Source organism: Triticum urartu, chromosome 5A (genome assembly GCF_056163025.1).
Source record: "Triticum urartu cultivar PI428250 chromosome 5A, HENAU_Tu73, whole genome shotgun sequence".
In the NCBI taxonomy this organism is placed as follows: Eukaryota; Viridiplantae; Streptophyta; class Magnoliopsida; order Poales; family Poaceae; genus Triticum; species Triticum urartu.
This window is the reverse complement of record NC_141877.1, coordinates 284131160-284147694: the sequence shown is the minus strand read 5'-3', so window position 1 is coordinate 284147694 and position 16535 is coordinate 284131160. Positions and strand designations below refer to the sequence as shown.

The 16535-nt window shown below is 45.3% G+C and overlaps 2 protein-coding genes across 6 annotated transcripts; one reads left to right on the top strand and one right to left on the bottom strand.

The window, feature by feature from the left end:
- Window positions 1-755: 755 nt before the first annotated feature.
- On the bottom strand, window positions 756-9896 carry LOC125508440 (uncharacterized). Of its 5 annotated transcripts, XR_007283471.2 has the most exons (4): window positions 7571-9895; window positions 7401-7472; window positions 1617-2088; window positions 756-1466 (listed from the first exon to the last, which is right to left on the bottom strand). XR_007283471.2 is itself a non-coding variant. In XM_087525892.1 (3 exons), exons 1-2 carry the CDS (start codon window positions 9750-9752, stop codon window positions 7620-7622), a joined length of 2019 nt encoding a protein of 672 aa, XP_087382018.1. In that variant the 5' UTR covers window positions 9753-9896; the 3' UTR covers window positions 7034-7472; window positions 7571-7619. The 5 variants fall into 5 exon arrangements, 2 of the variants coding, with proteins under 2 accessions (XP_087382018.1, XP_048529110.1); XR_007283472.2 differs by lacking the exons at window positions 756-1466; window positions 1617-2088 and adding an exon at window positions 3862-6847; XR_007283470.2 differs by lacking the exons at window positions 756-1466; window positions 1617-2088 and adding an exon at window positions 7034-7088 and having other exon boundaries at window positions 7189-7472.
- Window positions 1223-2917, top strand: LOC125508441 (uncharacterized). The gene is made up of 4 exons (XM_048673154.2): window positions 1223-1477; window positions 1590-1801; window positions 1889-2156; window positions 2481-2917. The coding sequence occupies exons 1-4, from the start codon at window positions 1223-1225 to the stop codon at window positions 2787-2789; spliced, it is 1044 nt and encodes a 347-aa protein (XP_048529111.1). The 3' UTR covers window positions 2790-2917.
- Window positions 9897-16535: the final 6639 nt, after the last annotated feature.

The following is a 16535-nucleotide window of genomic DNA, read 5'->3' as shown; positions in this document are numbered from 1 at the left end:
CTGGTCATCTGTTCCGACGTGAAGACAGCGGCTGGTGGCGGCGCGGAGGTGACTAGGGTTGGCGGCGTGGGAGGCCCGTTATAGTGACCTGGTTCGACAGCATGGGGGCCCCGGCGAAGGTCATCGGGGTGGTGGCCGGCGGAGCGATGGTCATCAGGGTTGTGGTGCCGCCGGGCAACATGGGTGTGGATGATGATGACGACATGATCGCAACCGAGTCTCTGGATACCAAATTGATAGAACCAGGGATTCTACCGAACCTGCTCCGGAGGTTGTAGGGAAGGATGGAGCGGGGCGAGGTGATGAGCAGGCGTGCCGGTGGCTGGGCGCCGTCGTGTTGGAGGAAGATGGCAGCGGCGGCTAGGGTTTCCGACTCCTCTAGCAGTCGGGCAATAGAGATAATAATATTATTATTGCTCGATCTCAAAAGTGTTTTACATCTACTCCCTCCGTTCGGAATTACTTGTCGCAGAAATGGATGTATCTAGACGTATTTTAGTTCTAGATACATTCATATCCGAGACAAGACAAGTAATTCCGAACGAAGGGAGTAGTATTTATAACCTCAATACGAGTAGCCTAAGAGCAAGTACAATAAAACTGAGTCAGCGGGCTATAAAGAATAAACTAGTATATTTATACTTAGTTGGAGAAAAGAGAAGATGAGAGAGAAGGTAAGCGGGCTCTTCATGAAGAGCCAGCTCTAGCACGTGCTCCTAGGCACTTTGTGAGAATGAATTATGAGCCACATAATAAAAAAGTAATACACTCTTTTGATCTACTATTGTACATGTTGACTATAAGATGGACTCTAGATGACATGGCACTGGCTTATAGCCAATAGCTCTGGCTATACTATTAACCATGCTCTAAGATAACTTATGGGCCAAGTCCCTAACTACTGCCCGGTGGGCCTCCTCTGGTTATAAGCTAAACCGGTCATAACATACTCCCTTCATAAACTAATATAAGAGCGTTTAGATCACTCTTTAATGATCTAAACGTTCTTATATTAGTTTACGGAGTATTTGTTTACAGTCAGCAACAAGCCAGAGTAGTGGAGGCAAACAAAGAAAGCGGCCAGGGCCAGGGGGTCCCGTCCGTGCAATGATGCGCCCACACTACCGGTGGAGTGGAGTAAAAGAGCAGCCCACATTGCAGCTTTGCCCCCGCCACGCATAAACCTCCACAGCTGACACCGAAAGCACTGGATCTGGGAAGAATGGCTCCAAGATTGCTCGTCGTTCTTCCAGTGGTGCTGCTTGGTTTGGCCTTCCAGGCCATTCTCCGGCCACCACATACAAAACGTTGCGGCTCGGTAGGTGGACCTCCGGTGACATCTCCCAGGATCAAGCTCAGGGATGGGAGGTACCTCGCATACCGGGAAGACGGTGTGCAGAGAGACAAGGCCAAGTACAAGATCATCACAGTGCATGCATTTGATAGCACCAAGGACTTCCCCTCACCTGTTTCCAAGGTACACGCAGAGAGCACAATTATAATCAGATTAAAATTTATACAAGTGAGACACGTTGGTTTATCTCTCAATATTTCCCCTAAAGATTGATTTCTGTTTTCGCCATTATCAGGAGCTCGTGGAAGAACTGGAAATTTACCTACTTGCATTTGATAGAGCAGGGTACGGGGAAAGTGACCCAAACCCCGGTCGGAGTGTCAAAAGTGAAGCCTTGGATGTAGAGGAGCTCGCCGACCAGCTGGAGCTTGGACAGAAGTTCCATGTCTTGGGTGTCTCCATGGGAGGATACACAGTTTGGGGTTGCCTCCAGTATATACCTCACAGGCAAAGAAAGAAACTCCAGCCATATGTATCTTCATGAAATATGAAACTCTTCAGAGTTGTAAAAGCTGCAATTTGCTATCGATGCAGGCTCGCAGGAGCCGCGCTAGTTGTACCAGTTATCAATTACTGGTGGCCTTCTTTCCCGCCAGAGGTGTCCAGGCAGGCTTTCAAGAAGCTCATTGTACCAGAGCAGAGGACCCTCTGGATCGCACACAATGCACCTTACTTTTTATACTTGTGGATGACCCAGAAATGGCTCCCTTCTTCTGCGGCAGCCATGCATCATCCTGAAATATTTAGCGACCATGATATGGAGGTGATTCAGAAAATGATGGCAATGCCGAGAACCATTGAGGTAAATCAAATCACAATTATGCCTCGGTTATAAATGTCACAAATACTTCAACCACGTGAAATTCTGCTTATGGAACACTTGAAATACAGATATACAAGTGCAACACTAGACTCCTTTCTGCGATGAACACTAAAATCCTAGGAGTTGCTGTTTCCTTGCTATGCCCACCGTAGAGAACAATAATAATATAATATAAATGTAAATTTTCAGGAAATATACACTAACAAAAGAATACATCAAACTTGGTATCAATCAGAGTTGTAAATCATAGACCACCCCTTGTTCAGATTTGTTGATGATGCTAATTTGGCCTTCCTTTTTTAGAATAAATCAAGGCAGCAAGGAATTTATGAATCAATCCATCGAGATTTACTTGTTGCTTTTGGGAATTGGGAGTTCGATCCAATGAATATTACAAATCCATTTCCTACAAATGAGGGTTCTGTACACATCTGGCAAGGATATGAAGATAGGTTGGTGCTGGTTGAGCTGCAGCGGTACCTTTCAAAGAAGCTTCCATGGATCCAGTATCATGAAGTCCAAGAAGGTGGACATATGTTCATGCTGGTGGGCGGATGGACCGATAAAATTATCAAGGCACTCTTGGTAGGAGAAGAGGCATCACCTATGTGACTAAAGATTCATCTTCGAGCTGCTGCTGGGCAGTGCAGATGCTACTAACTTTTACCCCCCAAGTTTTATCCCTTGGGACACCAAATTTGTCCAATTCAACAGATGATAGATCATACTTCACCTGCTCACTTCAAGCTATTGTTCTCCAGTACATTGAAATTACAATATGTGAAACCTTGTTGCTTGTTTTTTAGATAACATACTATGGATATTTTATGAATCACAAGTCATAAAAAATACTGAATATAATAAGAGTGCATGTAATGCTACCTCTTGCAGATAAAATTGATGGCAGAATTTTAAAAATCTGACAAAAGAATGGAACTCTGGAAATCTCGAGTTATGTTCTAGATAAAATCATGAAGAGCATGACAATTTTCCTTTTCTTAGAGAACATACCATATGAGAAAATCATGAAGGCACATCAGGATTTATTAATTGCATAGATGGATTCCAGTTTTCATTGCAACCAACGAACATGTGATTTCATATCACTGTAGGGAACAAAACATGCAGCACCGAGTGTTCTAACATCATGATTAACATTCATCAGAAACACAACCTTACAATGATATTCATGGCCTTCACGACAAGGAAAAAACAAGTCATCCTGAGCAACAAAATCTGAACTCCTCTTATTAGTTATTCCCCCCCATAAATAAACGTTCTGATAAGTATAACCAAACAAGATACTACAAAAATTCATCATTAAGATATAGTAAGTCACTTCTTTCTTTGTTCACCATGTTAGCCAAATATCAGAGTAAATTATTTCAATATTTGTCTGCCTAAAGTATCTGGATGCAAATACTTCATTTACTGCAAACATTTCATTTGCTAAAGGATAAAATCATGTTTCGAGTCATGTATTAAAAAAGCAGCCCGCTTGCTCGTAATGCTTATGCAACAATAAGCATGCATGTTATTCAGCTTTCAAGTCAATGAGAAATTCTAAACAAACAGGAGAATAAACAAAAATAATTTTAATAAACCAATGAATGCTTTTTTTTAAACAACACCTATAAAAAGTACTCCCTCTGTAAACTAATATAAGAGCGTTTAGATCACTAAAGTAGTGATCTGAACGCTCTTATATTAGTTTACAGAGGGGGTAGTTGCATGGTAAAAGATTACCAGTATTTGAAACCTCATGGAAATTTCTTCTGTCTAAAGCAGAGGCAAAGAAACACTGGAGTGCACATAGATGACGACACAAATTCTGAACATAAACTATTAAAGGGTTTCTGCCTGCAAAATTAAATTACTAACTCAATTCCCAACTTTTGGGATAAATTTGGCATTAGTGATTCACCCTGGAAAATTAGTCCATAGTATTTCCATGTGCACACCCAAAATTTTATTTCTGCCATGCACTAGGCTACAAGACTCATGTGCCATATGAAATACCGAACTCAATCAAGTAGCCTGCAATCGTACTACATACATATATCGAAAGCCAACATAATAAAGACATAATCCCAATAAAGAAGTTAACTGAATTTTGATAAATCAAATGACGGAAACCAAATTCACAATAGCATAAACAGCATTCATGTACTCAATACTTGTTTTCTTTAGGGAACACAAAATAGACATACACAGTGTTCCAAACAAATGTTTTAATGAAGGCTTAGAGATGCAATTCAACAAGAGAGTAAATAAATCAAAGGGCCTGCCACATGCAGCGGCCTGCATACTATGGGACCTGCTTGTGGAATGCTTGTTTGCTAGCCGAAGCTGGCATGAGGTCATATCCTAGGTATGATCTTCGATGGTGCAAACAAGACTTGGGAGACAATAAACAAGATAAAATCTGAGGGCAGGAACTGTGTTTCTGCGGGTGTGGTAGCATTATTCTTCATCTTTACAGAGGTTAATCCACCTTGTACTGCAGCAGCGTGCGTGTGTTGTGGCCTAGTCCAAGGAATATATATAAACTCTCTTCTTCCATCAATGCATCGAGACACATAACTTTTGTGTTTCCTTGAGAAACAAAATATCAAGCAGGGAAGATTACGACAACCTGAGTGGATTAGAAACTTGAGTGAACTATGTGCAGTATGCACTACTAGTGAATTAGTGTGGCATGAGTGAAGATATATGAGGTACCAAATGTTCATATGAATGTTAAAGGCTCCATGATTCTGAATTCCGCCATGTCACTTGCATACACTGCCACGTTGTTTTTATTAGGTGAACCACTAAGCAGAGGAACATTGCAAAACTTTAAGGATAAAACTCAGAAAAGAACTTTAGATTTTTTTTCATACACAAAGTTAGTTGTTTGCTATCGTGTATCAAATATAAGCAATGTTAGAGTGTAGCGTATAGGCCTATGCGTTCTACTACCCTAGTTTGCCCATGAGGCACACTCGCAATGTACTACCTTCTCCTGTTTAACAACGGACCACGAACAAGTGGGCATTTTGCCCATAACTCTTCTCCCGTTTTGCTATCGTATATCAAATATAAGCAAATGTGAGTGTCATGTATAGTCCCATGAGTTCTACTGCCCTAGTTTGCCCATGATGCACACTCGTAAATGTACTACTCTTCTCCTGTTTAACAACGAACAAGTGGGCATTTTGCCCATAACTATTCTCTCGCAAATATATATATCTCCTCTAACAACGAGCAAGTGGGCATTTTTCCCATAACTCTTCTCCCGTTTGCTTTAATAAAAGATTTATTATTTGTTCAAGACGATGTAAACACAATTCAAAAATTATAATGTAGCCAAGATCAAGTACAAACTGAAAATACTCCCTCCAGTTGGGTTTACAAGTCGGACACGGGTTTTTAGGTCTTCGATTTGACTAATAAAACATGTATAATATACCACACAAATTATATGGTCAGAAATTACATTTGACAACTAACTAATCTAAAGATATATTTTTTATAGAATATAATACATGTTTTCATAGTCAAATTGATGACCTAAAAACCCATGCCCGGCTTATAAACCCACCGGTGGGAGTAGTTGGCCTAAGGGAAAGCATCTGCTCATATGGTATGTACTGGTTAATATCGACATATGCAACCATGACATAATTACTGCCCTTCCAAAATGACTATGCAGTAATTCATCAAACCATAACATATCGGACAAGGTGCCTAAACTTCACAAATGGAAAGGTACTGGACATTAAAATTCAAACATGCATAGGTTGGATAATATCTTTGTGTATCAAGCATGAATTTGGTCCCGTCAGAATAACCATAGGAAACTACCGCAGATCATTTTTTCAGAATTACTTCGGAAGAAACAGAACAGGAGGAAAATAAATCAGATGGTCCAGATATCAGAATTCACTGGATCAGCTTACTAACCAACATAGATGACCCCAGGCTTATGCACACGATTATCATCCTAATCTCATGGAACGTTTCTAGGAGTAGAAGTTGGATGGAATTTGACCATTCGAAGAGTCGCCGAAAGACATACTGTAGGTGAATTAAACAGGTTTGCACTGCAAATCTAATCTCTCTTTTTTTAGAGAACATGCAGTAGGCCTGCATGACATTATATTAGGATAGGAAACAACACTTACAACTTTGCCCCAAACCGAGCAACAAACTGCCGAATTTGGATTGAATCAAGCCACAGGAAGAAAGGGTAAAAGAAAGAGGAAAAAAAAACAGACCATACGGAAGCATGGCTAGCTAGGGAAGGCTAAATAATTTCTGCTAAACCACCACGAACAAGCAGCCTTTCTCATCTCGCTATAGCCAGCCTCACACCACCTAGCGCATTATAGTCTTTGACTGTCCTCACTAGCTGCTTAACAGGTTAGGATTTTTCACTGGAAACTATATCAAAAAAAAATCCAAATTGTCCAGGCTATCAACAGGACAAAGGCGTTGAATCCCCTCATGTTTCTCAATCCACCAAGGACCGAATTCACACCCTAGCGTTGGAGTGCAGGCTAGTAGACCTCTCCAGGGCAGCAATTCCTCCAAAACCGGTCAAAAGGTGATCAGTGGTTTCACGGTGTAATGAGAAGAATGCAGTTGCCGTAGGTCAGCAGTCCCCTCCTGCCAAGCCGCTCCACAATCTAGCAGCAGTATAGAAAAGCTATGCAATGACTTTAGAGCACAAATAAATGAAACAAAAAATGCTAAGGTGGTTCGCTCAATTAAAGGGCCGTTGCACTGCAGTTCAATCTCATAAATAGAAGTGTTTTGGCTGATACCGGTTGAGAGTTGAGACAAAAATTCCCCTCCACCCACCATACTAATCATTGAGAAGAAGAGAATCCATTAAATGATCCAAAGAATGGGAACAGTGTTACATATCTGACAAGTCAATGTGTGTGTCAGATGACTATGGCAAAATTGACCGTGAATCTGTGGTACAAGGATTATTCGTTTTACAAAATTCTTGGTAGTATCTTACCAAGAGAAAGCCTATATGTTATTGTTGAAGCTCGGCCCAAAAGGTCCATGGCCATTCACTTTTGAGATAGTAGATACTGGGGAGGCATGGTCAAAAGATTTCCATTATGCCTTATCGAAAGAAAAGAAAAAACAATGGGGGTTGTTTCTCCATGACCATGAGCATATGACCAGGGGGAAATTGTGAGGAAGTTCACACAGCAAGAGAAGGACCTGTTTGTGTTATCTGTCTGGAAATCACATAGCTCCTTTATCCAGAGTGTCACCCCAAATTCCGTCTGTCATCTGCTGATTGAAAGCAAAATCAAAATATGCTGGAAGAAATTACCATCGTTAAAAAAAACTACTGATAAAGAGAATATGCATATAGGGATAATTCTTACAGAGTTTTCCACCAAGCAAGGCTAAGACGATCCTTTCTTGAAGACCGTCCTATGCACCCAAAACAACATTCTCCAAGTACTGAATTGTGTCGTGCATGTGATCTTCGCCAAATCCCTTAAACAAGGCATTATGTGTACAATGGTCTGGATGAATACCTTTCTGATGCATTTCACAGTACAGCCTTACAGCCTCCACCCAGTTACCTTTTTTACAGTTCCCGTCTATCAACAAAGTGTATGTGTATTTGTTTGGCACCAATCCTCTCTCCAGCATCTCATGAAAATATTGATAAGCCAATTCAGTTCTCCCTATCCGGCATAGTGCATTCATGAGCACATTATATGTTACTTCATTAGGTTCCACTCCTTCTTCCAGCATCTTCCGGAACCAGCCATATGCTGAATCAAGATCTCCCACCCTACAGTATGTGTGAATAAAAATGGTATAGGTCACAGCCGAGGGTGACAAACCACTTGCAACCATGCCACGAAAAATATTATTTGCTTTCCTTAGAAGCCCCCACTTACAATGTGCATGAATCAAGCAAGTGTATGTGACACAGTCAAGTTGTAACCCATCACTGACCATCTTCATCCACAACACATAGGCATCTTTCAGGCTACCAGCCTTGCACAGTCCATCAATAAGAATATTATATGTAACTGTATCGGAAGAAATTCCACTCGGCATCATCTCCTCCCTCAACTGAAAAGCATCGGAAATAGCACCTAGAGTCAGCTCTGCTGAAATCCTTGTGTTGTAAGCAAAGCAGTCTGGCTTTAAACCCTTACTCAGCATTTCATCAAAGAACACCCTTACCATAGCAATGTTCTTGACCTTACATGACCCATTCATAAGAATAGTATATGTACAAACATCGGGCAGGCAGCACTCTGCTCTCATCTCCTCCTTGAATCTCATAGCCCCCCCTAAATTACCTAATCTACAATAGCCATCTATAAGGATGTTATATGTCATAACTGTCGGTGCTAGCCCTGCACGTCTCAAATCACCAAGCAACCAAAGTGCCTGCTTCAAATTACATGCCTTACAATGTCCATTTATCAAGGAATTGTAAGTAATCAAATCTGGCTGCAACCCCATTGCCCTCATTTCCAGAAATTTCAACTCTGCCGCCTCCACGTTCCCTCTTTTAAATAACCCATGAATCAATGTATTGTATGTCACCACCGTTGGCACAATGCCATCATTCTGCATCTCCTGCTGCAAAGCATCAGCCTTTTCAACAAAACCCCTTGCTAACAACCCACTGATAAGTGGATTATATGTGAAGGCTGACGCTTGTTTGGACAACCGCATTCTGTCAACCAGTTGAGCCGCCTTGTCCAGCTCACCGTTCCTGGCCAGCCCACTGATCACCACATTATAGGTGACATCATTCGGCAAGCAGCCAGCAACTTGGGCCTCCATATCCTTGAGCAGCATGACAGCCTGATCGATCCTCCCTGCCTTACAAAAAGAATCCAGCAATGTATTGTATGTGACAATGGATGGCTCAACCCCAAGCTGAAGCATATCTGAATACACAGCACGCATGTCGTCCCACCTGGCCGCGTCGCACAGCACAGAGAGCACGCAGTTGCACACCTTGACGTAAGGGGCGACACCTTGACGCGCCATCTCTTGGAAGGCGGAAAGGCATTGTGTCGAACAGCTGGTGGGCGCAGGGTCCTGAGCTTGGCATTCGGGCACAAACTTGGTGGACATGCGTAAGAGGAAGTTGAGGAGGTGGTGGGAGGAGGGGGACAGGGGATACGTGAGGAGGAGAGAGATGAGGGGAAGGAGAAGGCCAGCCTGGATAGCGCGGAGGGAGACGGGATAAGCGGAGCGGTTGCGCCTGGCCTCAGCGAGCGGGACAAGGACGGCGGCGAATGCGGAGGCGGAGCGGGGGAAACCGTGAGAGGTGCCCTCCGCCCACCGGAACAGCTGGCGAGAGAGGCCAGGGAGGCCGCGGAGCGCGCCGTGGACGTCTCCCGTGGCGAGAACCTGGCGGAGCGGATCCGGCGGAGGGGGATCGGAAGTGAGTAGTGAGGCGAATGGGTTGTCGTCGTGATACGGGGAAGGAATAAGCGCCGGCGATGAGGAGGAGGGGCGGAGGCTGCAGATAGCAGCTACGGCGGCAGGAGCTTGGGATTTACAGGGACGGGTGGGGAATAGCATGGATTAATGTTCGAATCCTCCCCGGCGGCGCCTCGCCATGAATGGCTGCGGCGGCGGCGGCGGCGGCGGCGGCGGAAAGGAGGAGTTCGATGCGGTCTGAAAGATGGCAGCGTGGCCCTCTCTTTTGCATACGAGTTTAGGAGGCTACGGCCGTAATAATTTGATTCATATGGGCTCTTCCGAAAATGAGATGGCATTAGGGAAATTCCCTTTTGAGTACGGGTGCTTTATGCACCGGCTAAAAAATCGAACTAAAATTTCATGGGCTGATGTCTGAACCTGCGAATTTCACACGAAAATACTCTCTTCATCCTATAATGTAAGACATTTTTTGACACTATATTTTCTACATATGTTCTGAAGAAAAATGTGCACTGTGGCTATATTTGACCCTCTCATTTTTATTTTTATTTTACCAATCAAAAGCTCACATTACTTCAAAGCGAGGGGTTACAGTGAATTTGCAAGCGGTCGGAGAGGAGGGAGGGTATAGTTTGTCCATAGTAGATCTCTTTGTATTGTATGTGTCTTCTTTGGCATAATGATGAGCAGTTTCATTAGCTTTTCTACATACAAACTATAGTTCACAGCTAGTAATCCCTATATTTTTAGCTTGTTTGGCGCAACGATGAGCAGCTTCATTCGCTTTCTACATACAAACTATAGTTCACAACTAGCAAACTCTATGTTCGCATGTTTTTCTTTCGCAATATATAAATGTATATATTGAGGATTTGAATTTTGGTGTTTACGCTTCCTCGCATAATATACTTACTAAAGAAATTATTGAAAGGATGCTTAGACTTTGAAAGAATTATTAGGTAGGAGGAAATATTTTTCAGCACAACTGGTTTGTTCAATGGGCGGTCTTTATAGGGATTTGTGCGTGGAAGACGGGGAGGTGCACTATCACCATCGGATTCATTAATATCCCTGAAGACCTTTAGCAAAATTCACATTAAAATTGATTTGAAAATGTCCTTACTCTTTTGCTAAGTGCACACACCACTTGACCTTTATGAAATAACCCACACAAGCTATCATTTCACTTAGAGCGTCTCCAAGGGCAAGTGCTAAAAAAGCTCCCCCACATGTCCGCGGACAGCACAGGGTTGAGCCTCGTAGCTCCTCACCTCCTATGGCATAGGCCATCTTGACAAGGAAAAACATACTAATTCATAGGACATAGAGTTCATTCAACAAATGACATACGACATAGAGGTCATACACACATAGGGCATAGCAGGATAGAGAATAACAAATCTACTGGCGTTTCCCAAAGTGCAAGTGAATGTTGAGGGCAATGTGGGGGTTGTCGGAGTCCTCGTCTCCCTCCTCATACAGTCCTGCGAGAGCTCAAGCGGCGGTCTTGTTTGTTGGTGGGGAGGGCTAAGACCCTCCCGGAGTGCCTTCACGTTCTTCCGATGGCGCAACGGGCAGCAGATTCCTACATGGTCAAGACAAATGCAGAATGTCATGGAGCACCTCTTCCTCGGAGGACGACTATGCGATCACTGCGGAGGAGGATGCGTCACACGAGCTGGATCAACTAGCGTTGGGGCGATGGGGACATCGCCCGGCTACTCGAGCCGCTTTGGGGTGGCGGGTGATGGGGCCAAGTGATGCGGAGCATCCTACGGTCATCCCCATGGACCTACCTTCGTCTCCCGCGACACCACATGGACTAATCACTAGAGCTCGATCAAAGGGCTATCAAAACAAAGGTGAACTCGCTCCTCTCCGAACTAACACATTCCACATGTGAGACATGACTACTACCTCAAGCGGAGACCCTATGTGTGATCAGGTACTTGGAGGGAAGCCACGGAGCAACCGCACCCAATGGACAAGATGGCGAGGACACCGAGCGTGAAGACCAAGAGGAAGAGCTGCCAGGAAGCTTCAGCCACCGGACGATCGGACAACGCCGGACGTGCGACGCCTGGATACTCAGCCAGCCAGAAGGGCCAACCGACGGAAGCTACAGCGGCCGGACGACTGACAAGTAACGAACGTCCGACCATCTCCAGCGGCCGGACTTCCGATCATCTCCGGAAATTCGGTACCACCAGTCCAGAACAGAAACGACGGAAGTCCAAGATCCACCGGACGACCGGCATAACAGACGTCCGACCCCGACCAGAAATCCGACATCGCGCATCGAGAGCCAAAATGTCGGATGTCCGACCCCTACTGGACGACCGGGCCCCTGCGAGCCAATGGACGTCCGGTAACGTCCGGACGACCAACGCATGTCTGTGCACAATGTGTTGAGCCGAGGCCCATGTACCTATTCACCCCTAGACTATATATACTCCACCTCCTCCCTCTTTCTAGGGTTAGCATTGATTTAGCTCATTTTGCAGATAGAGCATTGTTCATCCACTTGTACCCCTACTCCATTGGAGACCAAGACCTCCTAGGAGAAGATCCCCCAAGGGAAGACCACCATTCAGTGCAGAGGGGTTCAGGCCCTCCCTCCCTTCCCTCACATCGCCCCTCTCGGGCGCCTCGAGGGTGACAACCCTAGCCATCGTCGCCTCCCCCTTTCTCTCCTCCCTCCTCGTCGTCGCCAGAGGCATCCGCCGGGCATGCCCGGGGCATCGCCAAGGAAGGTGGCGGGGGGGCCTCTACAACTCCGTTTCGCTAGTGGGGGGTGGCGAAATCTGGGACAGCGGCCTCGTTCAGTGAGGCGCCACCGTCTCCTCGGCTGTTGGTGGCGCGGGTGTGGTCCGGTGGGCTTGGCTGCGCGGGCAGCAAGCTCTCCGGCGGACGAGATCCGCGGCGTCGGCATTGGGGCTTTTGGCCTCTTGCGGCTCCAGATCTGGCCGCCCCTTCCCCCTTCTGCTGCCTTGCGTGCTCCACCCCTTCAGATCTGGACCGGGTCGACATGGTTCTCCAGTGCCTGGAGCTGGATGCGGTGTTGGTGGTGTGGAGCCTTGACCAGGAGAAATCCATGGCGGTGACGTCCATGGACGCCGCTCCCCTTCTTGGAGGCACCATTCAGGTCTTTTGCTCCACCCTCCCCTTCCCCTAGCCTCCCGGGTGAAAACTCAAACTTTGTTGGGCGGCGGCGGTGCTCTTGGCGCCATTTGCTTCTTAAAGTCGTCGCCTTGGATGCTTTTTGGATTGTAGGCACTGTGGTGTGGTGGTTGTCGGGCGGCTGTGATAGCGTGTCCCCAGTGGCGGCGGTGGGAGCTTTGTAGGCCCGACGGTGTTTGGTTTTCTTCTGGTGCTCTCTGTGCAACTGGTGTCAGTTTGGTCCGGCGGCTTCTGGCCAGGAGGGGTTCGGGTTCCCCTCCTCCGGCGGCTACAGTAGTGCGAGTTGTGAGAGCCGGGGCGTCATTCCTCGGCCTTGGTCCTGCCTCCTCGTTGCTCCCTCCTCCTTGGACACCCTGTTGTTGTCTGACCGACATCTTTCTCATCTCCAGGGGATCGTTAGTGGGCAGTGGTGATGCGGTGTTTCTGGTGAAGTTTATTAGTCATGTAGGGTGTGCTCTGTTCCTACTCCTTCGTTGCCTTCTGGTTGCATCCTTCCATCCATGTTCTAGGGTGAGCAACCCCATATGTCGATGGTTCGGCGCCTTTCAAGCCAGCCGAGGTGGCAGGGGCCTCCTTCGACAGTGGGAATGGATGGTGATGTTGTTCCAGGGCCTTGGTTGTTTGGTGCCGACATATCCTATCCTCGACAGCGAGCGCTTCCCGGAGCCCCATTTCTTCTTCCCTGGTGATCCTTGTGTGGACGAGGGCCTCTGCGTGCTTCAGCTTGTGCTTATCATGTGTTATCTTACTAGCTGTAGTGTGTGAGGTTTTGAGAGCTGCCTACCAGCACCCTTGTATCTTGTCGTGTTTCTGTTTTTTTGTTTGTTCAAGTTTTTAATGATGTGGTTGTAATCCTGGCCGGTTAATGGCTTTGTTAATTCAAAGTCAGGCTCTCCTTGAGCTTTCGTTCTAAAAAAAGAAGATCCCCCAAGTGGATTCAAGACCCCCTCTTGAGGGAAGATCCCCTAGTGTATTCAAGACCTCCTTCTAGGAGATGAACTGATTACCCTTGTATCCCCCTTTGTTGCATTTGAATCATGTATCTCTCTTTGTGTGATCGTTTCTCGTTGATTTGAGTGTTTCCTCTCGTTTCCCCTCGTGTTTTCCCTCGTGTGTTCATCATGTTCTTCGGGAATCCCCGTCCAAATCGTGAAAGGTCGGCCCCTAGGGTTCCACCCTACATCATCTTGGTATCATGAGCCAAGGTTGGTCACGTTTTTGGAGTCCCTACCACCACTTTCTAACCTTGTTTTGCTTGATTTTGTCCCAATTTCGAAAATACCCACAAAAATAGCCACAATTTTTTTGTGATTTGTTGGTGTGATGAAGTTTTGTTGGATTTGACCCATGGATCTGATGTGTTGCAGGTAGATCTAGTTTTTCCACATCCTTCCAACCATTTCATCCACAAAATTCGTCCAATTTTGTCCCAATTCTTCTTCCTCACCACAAACCCTAGAGTTCATCCCGCAGCCCGAAATCGCACAGGCTCCGGACGTCTGGCCACCTCCGGTCGTCCGAACCCTGGACGTTCAACCCCCTTCTGTCTGATCACCTACGGTCGTCTGACGTTTCCTGACGAAACTGAAATTTTTGCTCTGAAAATTATCAGCCACCCACTACATCTTCCGCACCACCACTCCAACAAACCCGCTTTGCGTCTTCCGCAAATCACCACCGCTTTCCGCAACCACCATCGCTTACTGCTATGTCTTCGTTGTATCTACTTTTCCAAACACTTTTGCCCTTGTTTTGGACTCTAACTTGCATGATTTGAATGGAACTAACCCGGACTGACGCTGTTTTCAGCAGAATTGCCATGGTGTTATTTTTGTGCAGAAATAAAAGTTCTCGGAATGACCTTAAAATCAACGGAGATTATTTTTGGAATATATAAAAAATACTGGAAGAAGAATCCACGTCAAGGGACCCATACCCTATACACGAGGGTGGGGGCGCGCCTACCCCCTAGGCGCGCCCCCTGCCTCGTGGGCCCCCTGACGCTCCACCGACCTCAACTCCAACTCCATATATTCGTGTTCGGGGATAAAAAAATCAGGGAGAAGGATTCATCACGTTTTACGATACGGAGCCGCCGCCAAGCCCTAAACTCTCTCGGGAGGGCTGATCTGGAGTCCGTTCGCGGCTCCGGAGAGGGGAATCTGTCGCCATCGTCATCATCAACCTTCCTCCATCACCAATTTCATGATGCTCACCGCCGTGCGTGAGTAATTCCATCGTAGGCTTGCTGGACGGTGATGGGTTGGATGAGATTTATCATGTAATCGAGTTAGTTTTGTTAGGTTTTGATCCCTAGTATCCATTATGTTCTGAGATTGATGTTGCTATGACTTTGCTATGCTTAATGCTTGTCACTAGGGCCCGAGTGCCATGATTTCAGATCTGAACCTATTATGTTTTCATGAATATATGTGAGTTCTTGATCCTATCCTGCAAGTCTATAGTCACCTACTATGTGTTATGATCCGGCAACCCCGAAGTGACAATAATCGGGACCACTCCCGGTGATGCCCGTAGTTTGAGGAGTTCATGTATTCACTATGTGTTAATGCTTTGGTCCGGTACTCTATTAAAAGGAGGCCTTAATATCCCTTAGTTTCCAATAGGACCCCGCTGCCATGGGAGGGTAGGACAAAAGATGGCATGCAAGTTCTTTTCCATAAGCACATATGACTATATTCGGAATACATGCCTACATTACATTGATGAATTGGAGCTAGTTCTGTGTCACCCTATGTTATAACTGGTGCATGAATAATCGCATCCGACATAATTCTCCATCACCGATACATTGCCTACGAGCTTTTCATATATTGTTCTTCGCTTATTTACTTTTCCGCTGCTACTGTTACAATCACTATAAAACCAAAAATATTACTTTTGCTACCGTTACCACTACTATCATATTACCTTGCTACTAAATACTTTGCTGCAGATATTAAGTTTCCAGGTGTGGTTGAATTGACAACTCAACTACTAATACTTGAGAATATTCTTTGGCTCCCCTTGTGTCGAATCAATAAATTTGGGTTGAATACTCTACCGTCGAAAACTGTTGCGATCCCTTATACTTGTGGGTTATCAAGACCATTTTCTGGTGCCGTTGCCGGGGAGCATAGCTCTATTCTTTAGTCACTTGGGATTTATATCTGCTGGTCACTATGAGGAACTTGAAAGACGAAAGAACTAAGATTTTTCCCTCAACTACGAGGGGAGGTAAGGAACTGCCTGAAGGAAATATGCCCTAGAGGCAATAATAAAGTTATTATTTATTTCCTTATATCATGATAAATGTTTATTATTCATGCTAGAATTGTATTAACCGGAAACATAATACATGTGTGAATACATAGACAAACAGAGTGTCACTAGTATGCCTCTACTAGACTAGCTCGTTAATCAAAGATGGTTATGTTTCCTAACCATGGACAAAGAGTTGTTATTTAATTAACGGGATCACATGATTAGGTGAATGATCTGATTGACATGACCCATTCCATAGCTTAGCACCCGATCGTTTGGTATGTTGCTATTGCTTTCTTCATGACTTATACATGTTCCTATGACTATGAGATTATGCAACTCCCGTTTGCCGGAGGAACACTTTGTGTGCTACCAAACGTCACAACGTAACTGGGTGATTATAAAGGTGCTCTACAGGTGTCTCCAAAGGTACATGTAGGGTTGGCGTTTTTCGAGATTAGGATTTGTCACTCCGAT

Bases quoted from the DNA above. Each gene is read 5' to 3' on its own strand.
- LOC125508441 (XM_048673154.2), top strand. From the start codon at position 1,223: ATGGCTCCAAGATTGCTCGTCGTTCTTCCAGTGGTGCTGCTTGGTTTG. The intron at 1,478-1,589 runs GTACACGCAGAG...CGCCATTATCAG, and splicing joins TCCCCTCACCTGTTTCCAAG to GAGCTCGTGGAAGAACTGGA. The intron at 1,802-1,888 runs GCAAAGAAAGAA...CTATCGATGCAG, and splicing joins CTCCAGTATATACCTCACAG to GCTCGCAGGAGCCGCGCTAG.
- LOC125508440 (XM_048673153.2), bottom strand. From the start codon at position 9,752: ATGCTATTCCCCACCCGTCCCTGTAAATCCCAAGCTCCTGCCGCCGTA.